This window comes from Thamnophis sirtalis, unplaced genomic scaffold (genome assembly GCF_051295495.1).
Source record: "Thamnophis sirtalis isolate CommonGarterSnake01/CBP01778 unplaced genomic scaffold, rThaSir2_p1.2 scaffold_2, whole genome shotgun sequence".
In the NCBI taxonomy this organism is placed as follows: Eukaryota; Metazoa; Chordata; class Lepidosauria; order Squamata; family Natricidae; genus Thamnophis; species Thamnophis sirtalis.
In genome coordinates, this window is record NW_028261382.1 from 21,752,177 (window position 1) to 21,761,371 (window position 9,195).

Genomic DNA, 9,195 nt, shown 5'->3' on the forward strand with positions numbered 1-9,195 from the left:
TAAAGTTTGGTTTTTCTGGATGCATTCTTTTTAATTTGTGTGACTAAAGGTAAAGATTCCCCTTGCACATATGTGCTATTCGTTCCCAACTCTAGGGGGCAGTGCTCATCTCCGTTTCAAAGCCGAAGAGCCAGCGCTGTCCGAAGATATCTCCGTGGTCATGTGACCAGCATGACTCAACACCGAACATGCACAGAACACTGTTCCCTTCCCACCAAAGGTGGTCCCTATTTTTCTACTTGCATTTTTTACATGCTTCCGAACTGCTAGGTTGGCAGAAGCTGGGACAAGGAACGGGAGCTCACTCCGTTACGTGATGCTAGGGATTCGAACTGCTGACCTTGCTGATCAGCAAGCTCAGTGTCTTAGCCACTGAGCCACGGTGTCCCTTAATTTGTGTGAATAGAAGCCCTCAAATCTGCAGGGCCCTGGTTTTGGACGGTCGATCAGCTAGAAGCCACTTTGGCTGGCTGGCCTTCACTGCAAGAGGCTCCTTTCTTCAGCTGTGATTTCCAAAAACCAGCACCCACAGTTGTTGAACGGAGAAATATTCTTTATGCAAAAAGGATCTGTGGAATTACTTTTAAAGTTCTGAGAATTGCAAGTGCGCAAACCCCCCCCCCCCATTTTGCTGGTGTGAATGAGGCACAGCAATGCCATTGGAGTGAGGGGGTTCCTCAGGTAGCCTGGACACATGCCATTAAGGGCTTTAAAGGTGATAGAATAGAATGTAATTCTTTATTGGCCAAGTGTGATTGGGCACACAAGGGATTTGTCTTTGGTGCAGAAGCTCTCAGGGTACATAAAGAAAAATAGAATAGAAAACATTCCTCAAGAATCATAAGATATTTAGAGATAGTCATAGGTTACTAATAAGCAATCAAATCATACTAGGAAGCAAATAAAACAATATAGTTTGTAAAAATACAAGCAATATGGTTATAGCCATAAGTGGGAAGAGATAGGTACTTGGAAGGATGAGAAGAATAATAGTAATGCAGTCTTAGTAAATAATTTGACAGAATTAGTTGTTTAGCAGAGTGATGGCATTTAGGGGAAAAACTGTCCTTGTGTCTTCTTGTTCTGATGTGCAGTGCCCTATAGCATCAAACAATTTATGTCCAGGATGCGACATAAATATTGTAAATATTTAAAATGTTTTGTAAATATTTTCATGGCCAAATGCTAGATGACCAGGCATGACTGACTTAAGCGTGGGGACTTAGGATCCAGGAAAGGGCACAACTGGTGCACAACACAAAGTTGCACAAAGCCTCCTAGCCATAATGGCTACCTATCCTTCAAACAAAGAGTTATGAGTCTAGGAGAATCCTCCAAGTCGTGCATGTAGTTTCTCTGGGGCAGTGCGACCCCATCCAGAAGATGCTAAAACTCTCAAATCCATGCATCCGTAGCCATTCGGTTTTAACCAGGATTCAGCTTTTGCTTGTAATATTCTCTGCTTTCCCCCGCCTCTGGATGCTTAACGTGTGCCAAGCCAGCAGAACATTAGCTGCCAAACGTTTGGATGGAATCAGGAAAACCGTGCGAAATTGGGTATTTGCTGTAGTAAGGAAATCCAGCAATATTCTGTAAATCATTGATCAAGTGCAAAAGGATACTTGAGCCCTGAGATCACTGTAGGCTACAGATGGATGGATGGAATGTGTGTGTGTGTGTGTGTGTGTGAGAGAGAGAGAGAGAGAGAGAGAGAGAGAGAGAGAGAGAGAACTCTATCTTATGAAATATTTTAAGAAACGTGGTCCTTGGTGGTCAGCAAGGGTTTCTGGGGAAAGCCTTTTGATGTCATTTAGCTGCTTCCATCCTCATGGTTTGAATGATGATGTCCTTGTCTTCAGAAAGGAATTTTCTCAACCTGACCCAATATGAATTGTCCATTGGTTGTTATTTCTCCTGGGCCGATAGTGATGGACTGTACCTCTTAAATGCTTCCAGAGATTGAATAGGCTGCTTCATTTCTCCAGACTCTTATCAGCTCTTTCCCTTCCAAATAGATTTTGCAAGGAATCTATTTCCTTCCAAAATCTATTTGCAAGAAAATACGGTTACAGGATTTATCTATAGTGAAAAGAAGGACCGGGGTGTGTGTGTGACATGATAGCAGTGTTGCAGTATTTGAGGGGCTGCCATAAAGAAGAGGGGGCAACCTATTTTCCAAAGCACCAGAGGGCAGGACAAGAAGCAATGGATGGAAACTAATCTAGGAGAGAAGCAACCTATAACTAAGGAGGAATTTTCTGACAGTGAGAGCAATCAAGCCATGAAACAGAAGTTGCCTTCAGAAGTTGTGGGTGCTTCATCACTGGAGGCTTTTAAGAAGAGGCTGAACTGACACTGTCTGGAATGGTATAGGGTCTCCTGTTTCAGCAGGGGGCTGGATTAGAAGACCTCCAAGGTCCTTTCCAACACTGATATTTTATGTTCTAGATTTGGAGACATTTCATTTTTTTAGAGGAAGAAAGCAATGGAATTTTGCATGACATTTTGTTGTTGTTTTGAGTCCAGCCCCGGAGTTTTGCATGACACCAGAGAATGACCTAGGCCTTGAGTTGTATGATCTCCAGTCCTTCCTTTCCTCCAATTAATGCTGTTTTTCTTGACTGGCTTTCAGCAGGAACTGTTTCTTCCACCACAAAATCAGGCATTTCAGTAACCTTTTGAGTTTTTGAACCTTTCCTTCAGAGTCAAGGCTGAGTGCCAAGTCTCATGAATTTGGGAAACCTCAAAATGCTCTTTGTTTCCTATCACCAAGAATGAATACTTTCTTAGGTTTAGATCCCACAAACTTCTATAGTAAGATTAATGTGCCAGCAGCATTCTGTTACATGGCTTTTAGTTTAAAAAACAACAACATATATCCTCCTAAATATGCAAATGCTCAGAATCACAACATCCAAGAATTGCCTCGAAAATCATTAGATCAGATATCAGTAGATAGGTGACGGCCAAAATAGGATATAAATCTGGAAGATGAGCTGGAACAGTTATTTGCAAGAGCCTGAAAGACCAGCTATCCCTTGCTTTAGGATGTAAGTTCCGGTTCTTTCTTGGGGCCTACTAAGTAGCTTCATCTTTTGTCCTTGCTTGATTGAGTAGCTCCTCTGAACCTGCCCATATTTCCCTGAACCTCCTCAGTTCAGAAGCTTCTCCTCGTATCTTATTCCTCAGTTGGATGATGATTAATTTAGCACTGTCATTTTCAGGCCAGGGCTTTATGCTCCTAACTTAGTTTTTCAGGAACTGTGTGGCAGGTGGTGTGATTTGTTTAGACATAAGTGAAAGTTGTGAAAGTTGGACCATAAGAAAGGCTGAGCACCAACGAATTGAGATCTTTGAACTCTGGTGCTGGAGAAGACTCCTGCGAGTCCCTTGGACTGCAAGGCTATCAAACCGATCAGTCCCAGAGGAGATCAACCCTGAGTGATCTTTAGAAGGCCAGATCCTGAAGAGGAAACTCAAAAGACTTTGGCTACCTAATGAGAAGGAAGGGCTCCCTGGAGAAGAGCCTCATGCTGGGAATGATGGAGGGCAAAAGAAGAAGGGGACGATAGAGAATGAGGTGGCTGGATGGAGTCACTGAAGCAGTTGGCGTGAGCTTGAATGGACTCCAGAGGATGGTAGAGGACAGGAAAGCCTGGAGGAACGTTGCCCATGGGGTCGTGATGGGTGGGACTTCGCCACTAACAACAACAACAACTTTGGTAGACCTGAGGTTCCAACCTCAAGGTTCAGGAGAACATGGTTTATCAATACATCAGCCAATTTGATAATACAAGGAGACAAATTTCAGAAGAACAATTCACACAGGTACTTTTCCCTGTGACTGTTAATCTCGAACATTCTCACAAGCATACTTTTGAATGGTTAAAGTTGCCTAAAATCATTTCGAGGTTGTTGTTGTTTTTTGTCCAAACAAAATTCTTGGTTCAGAATTTTGCCTGGGGAAGAAGGGGGCATTCAGTTCTTCCCCTCCTCCTTTTCTCCTCTCTTTTCCCATTTGAAAACTGCAGAGTTACAACTCAAGTTAATCTTTAGCAAAACAACAGCAGTTTAGGCTTGGTTCCCTGGGCAAGTAATGTCTATTTTTCCTGCCAGTGAAATTTGAGATTGAGAGAGGGGGGACCGGGTAGAGAGAAGAGAGAGAGAAAGTAGGCCTCTGTTTTTGAAATCCAGCGAGTCCGTCTGCTCTTTCAAGCAAAATGATGGTATCGGTTTGACTTCAGAGTTAATTGGACTTGATGGCATGGAGGTACAAGGTCAGAAGGGCAAAGGCTTGAGATAGGTTTGTTGAGAAGCCTCTGAGCCAGGTTCAGGGTTTTCCCACAAACTAAGAATGCTTGGCTGATGCTCCACAGGACCCCGGGGGTGGTGGTGGTGGTGGTGACAGGGGACAGGACATTCAGCCAGAGATGGAAAAACTACTCCCGGCATGCAGACTGCAGAGAGGAGCAAAGGGAGAAAGTTCTAAGCCTCCATTTGCTTTGTTGTTTAAAGACGCATCTCTTAAACAAAGTTGGGGCTGCTAGAAAGTATTTTCATGTGCCTCACCCCCCACACTTCCCCAAAAGGCACAGAAGAAGGGGGGGCTCTGTCTTTGGGCTGTCCAGATTTGAAGGGTTCCAGATAAAGGTGAAATGAAAAGGTCAAAGCATCTTTTCTCCGATTCTGGTTTTAGGGAAGAATGAAACAGCCAAGGGGAGGAGTGCTCAGTTTGACCTTGTTTTTATTCATCAAAGAATTAACACAGTAGGAGTCTCATCTTTGATTGATGTTCTTTGGAAATTCAGATCCCAGCCAGACACCTAGGTATAACAGCCAGTAAGGTGCTATTTGTATGTAAAAACCTTTACTTTTTGCAAAAATGTGTGTAATCTGTTATCCCACCTAATAAGGATGACTCTTCCGTAATCCTTCCTTTTCAGTCTTTTCTTTTTATCTTCAAATCTGCCATCCATGCGGCGTAGCCATACCTGCAAAAATTGCTCTTTCCCTTCCAATTACGGCATTATTTGATATGTGATGTTTCGGATCCTAATCGGTTTGTTTGCAAAAAATCCCATAAGAACATTTTCAGCAACTTTCTCAATTTGTGTTTGTCCTACATTTGGAAAACCAACAATTATTTTTTGCACAGATGCCAATCGATGATAGCGGCTGCTATGCCATTGTTTGTAATTAGTCTGAGTAATGTTGTTGTAATCACCCACTTCATGGTTTCAGGTTTTATCACTGTTCTTTCATTTCAATTATAGAACAAAGAACAACAAAATACAAGGAATCTTCAACTTAAAACCGTCATTGAGCCCAAAATTCTGATTGCCAAGTGCAGTTGTTAAGTGAATTTCGCCCCATTTTACGACCTTTCTTGCCATAGTTAAGTGAATCACTGAAGTTGTTAAGTTAGTAACATGGTTGTTAAGTGAATCTGTCTTCCCCATATGACTTTGCTTGTCAGAAGGTCGCAAAAGGGGATCACAAGACCCCGGGACACTGCAGCCGTCATAAATATGAGGCAGTTGCCAAGTGTGTGAATTTTGATCACGTGACCATGGGGATGCTGCAACAGTCCGTGTGAAAAATGGTCAGACTTTTTCAGTGCCGTTGTAACTTTGAACAGTCACTAATGAACTGTTGTAAGTCGAGGACTACCCGCAGAACATTTTGTCCTGTCCTGTCCCCCAACTTAGGTTCTGAAGGCAGCCCTTGGCACAGAGTTCAGGGCAATGACAGAAATAGGTTGCCCAGGCCTGGGCAGTGTGGTTGAGGAGCAGGAGAAAATTTCTGTGGTCCACACTCAGGCCTGGCCAGTTCTTCCAGTCTCCTTTATGAGGCCTCCAGGCTGCAGGAAACAGGAAGGCATCCTGTGACAGGATTTTGTAGCTCATCCATGAGCATCAGTAGCTCTCCATGCACTGGGAGGCTGCAAAATTCCTTTAGTTACGATCTGGGTGATGGGAAGGAAAAGCTCAAATGCACAATCACAACTCAGCAGAAACAATCCTGAAAAAAAAAAAGCTGGACTGGAGCTGAGCAGAGAGAAGGGGTCCCTGGGGTGAAGGGTTTATGTAGTCAGTGGTCATTTTGAGAATCCCCCACTGTGTCTTCCTTTCTTGTAGGGAAAGAGCCTGCTATGTTTTCTGTATTACTTGCTTTGAAAGGTCCTGCTTCATCTTTGGGGGTTATTTCAGGATTGAGATTCCCAGATTCCAGAAGCTTCCATGCAAACCCCTTCCTCTGGGTTATTGCTCAGTCTGCTTCCTGGGTTCTGGAAGGGAAGGGCAGGTGCTAATATGTCTCCCCCTCCTTTCAAAGCCTCCATACTTGACTGGGGTCAGCAATCTTTGTCAAGCAGCCAGGTAAATCCTGGATGAAGCTCTCTATGCATAATGATGTCGTATGATGATATATTCACGGAGACTTGTGGAAAGGAGCCGCTTGGTTAATGTCAGACCTGCCTCAGCTTGGGCATCTAAGTAAAAACGATCCTTGACTCCTTTTGTTGAGAAGGGTGTAGTTTACTAGACATCAAGTGAATTACAGAGGTGAAAAGCCAGAACTGAGAGTTCACGCCAGATTTTTGCCAGTTCACTTTCTTCCCTTGGTCCCTTCCAATTGTTTGTCTCTCATTGCCCAATCAAGTTTAAAAGAGATATTTTGGCAGAGTACTATCTAATTTGGGGGAAATGGCTAGATGATAGAAATAGGAAATAAGAATCTAAAAAATATAGTTATAGAAGAAATAGGAATTAGTGATAAGAAGGTAGGAAAAATTAGGATTTATGGAAGTAGAAAAAGGTATTTATTAGTAGAAGAGCAATAAAGACTGTCTGATACAAATAACCAAACATAGACTGATCAGCAAAAAAAAGTAAGAAATAATAGGATGATAAGTGTAAAAATGCATAGAGATGAATTGAGGGGGGGGGAAATGTTTGTAAAAATGCACTGATAAATATCTGCAATAAGAAGGAATGGGAAGTTCCAATGTTACTTGTAAGTGTTGTATATGTCTTTGTCAATATGTATAATTGTTTATAATAATTTTTTTTTTAAAAAATGATGTTTTGGAAACAGGTTGACATTCTTCTCCCAGGGAAATGACCTTGAAGTCTTCATTCATTTTCCCCCAGGCCCTCAACCCCCCCACCCTCCTTGCCGCCCTTCCAGCTTCCCCCCCCAGGGTTCATGGCAGACCGGCAGTGAGGTGGCCGTTCCGACCACTAGGCCTTGAGCAGCCATGTTGATTCAAAGCTTCTCTTCCTTTGAGCTGACCTGTCCTGTCCTTCCTCTCTCCCCAGATGCCAGCACATCGCCTGATGCCATGAAACACAGCCACTGGTGCAGCGTTGCCTACTGGGAGCATCGGACACGCGTGGGGCGCCTCTACCCAGTGTACGAACAGTCTGTCAGTATATTTTATGACCTACCTCAAGGAAACGGCTTCTGCCTCGGACAGCTCAACCTGGAGAACAGAAACGAGACGGTCCAGAGGACTCGGAACAAGATCGGATATGGGATTTTGCTCAGCAAAGAAGCGGATGGCGTGTGGGCTTACAACCGGAGCGAACACCCGATCTTCGTCAATTCCCCTACCCTGGACATTCCCAGCTGTCGAACCTTAATCGTGCACAAAGTGATGCCAGGGTACTCGATCAAGGCCTTCGACTACGAGAAATCCTCTCTCTTGAAGCATGCCACTGACTTAGAGTACCCAGATGGACCCTACGACCCGAACAGCGTCCGGATCAGCTTTGCGAAAGGCTGGGGGCCCTGCTACTCCAGGCAGTTTATCACCTCTTGTCCGTGCTGGCTAGAAATTCTGCTCAACACAAACAATAGATAGCTGTTGGATGCTGAGGATCGAAGCCCCGGAGACCCCAAATATCATCTACCTAGATTTAATATAAAGTTTTATATATATATATATAAATATATATATATATATTATATGAAAATATATATATTATACTTGTAATTATGGAGTCATTTTTACAATGTCATTATTTATGTACGGTGCAATGTGTATATGGACAAAAAAATGGAAAATGCACTTTGGCTAAAAGTCTTTCAGTACTACAGTTGTGTTTTTTAAAAAAATGATTGAAAAAATATACAGCAAATATTGGAGTATTGCCAGGATTTTGGCTGTATAGTTTTTTTTAAAAAAAATAGTAATATCCAGGCCAAAAGCTAGTACCAGTTGCTCATTAATAATAAACTATTTGCATTTATAGGTGCCCCCATTGTCTGTTTTTTTATTATTACTTTTTGAATAAAGAAAGAAAATGGCAAGAGGAACTATTTATGATTTCAAGAAAATATATTTCTGGAGTTGGCATGGAATGAAATAAGGAGTCTCTACCTGTGTTTCCTTTAAAACAGCAGTCTCCAAACTTGGCAACTTTAAGACTTGTGGACTTCCAGTCTCAGAATTCTGCTGTAAAACTACCATTAGTGCCTGCCTGGCTGAGGAATTCTGGGAGTTGAAGTCCACCAATCTTAAAAGTTGCCAAGCTTTGCATTTCTCAAAATGGAGTGCACAAATTCTCTGAGCAAAAGGCCACATAGAGCCATATGTCAGAGATCTAAAACATAACACTTGCACATCCAACTCAGCTTAAACATGTCCATCAGCAAGAAGTCTTCTCATCTCTTTGGCTAATTGCTCTTGAGTAACTGTGCTTCCGGTTAGGATTTTCCCTCCCTCTTTCCTAACTGGCATCAGAATCTGCCTTCCAGGAACTTGTGATAGCAATAGCACTTATATACCGCTTCCCAGTGCTTTCCAGCCCTCTCTAAGCAGTTTACAGACTCAGCCTCTTGCCCCCAACAATCTGGGTCCTAATTTTACAGACCTCAGAAGGATGGAAGGCTGAGTCAACCTTGAGCTGGTGAGACCCAAACTGCTGGCAGCCGGCAGTCAGCAGAAGTAGCCTGCAGTACTGCACTCTAACCACTGCCCCACAGTGGCTCTGATGCCCAGGTAGGCAATGAGACAGGCTGAAAAAAAAATCTAGACATCCACAGTGCAACCTGTGCGCTTAAAATGGCATAAACTAAAACCTCGTGCTGCTCAGATTGTGGGATTTACTGTAATTGTTTTGTGAAATATTCTACCTTGGAAGTTCCGCCTTGGTGTTAATGTGCCATCTTTTTTAGAGCATGTTAGGAGCT

The 9,195-nt window shown here is 43.0% G+C and overlaps 1 protein-coding gene across 1 annotated transcript in view; it reads left to right on the plus strand.

Annotated features, from left to right (window-relative positions):
- The window catches only part of SMAD6 (SMAD family member 6), a 57,111-nt gene extending 48,853 nt beyond the window's left edge, over window positions 1-8,258 (plus strand). Inside the window, exon 4 of the mRNA XM_014066689.2 lies at window positions 7,320-8,258. Coding sequence (XP_013922164.2) covers window positions 7,320-7,864 — 545 coding nt within the window. The 3' untranslated portion in view covers window positions 7,865-8,258. The remainder of the gene's footprint in view (window positions 1-7,319) is intronic.
- The last annotated feature ends 937 nt before the right edge of the window (window positions 8,259-9,195 follow it).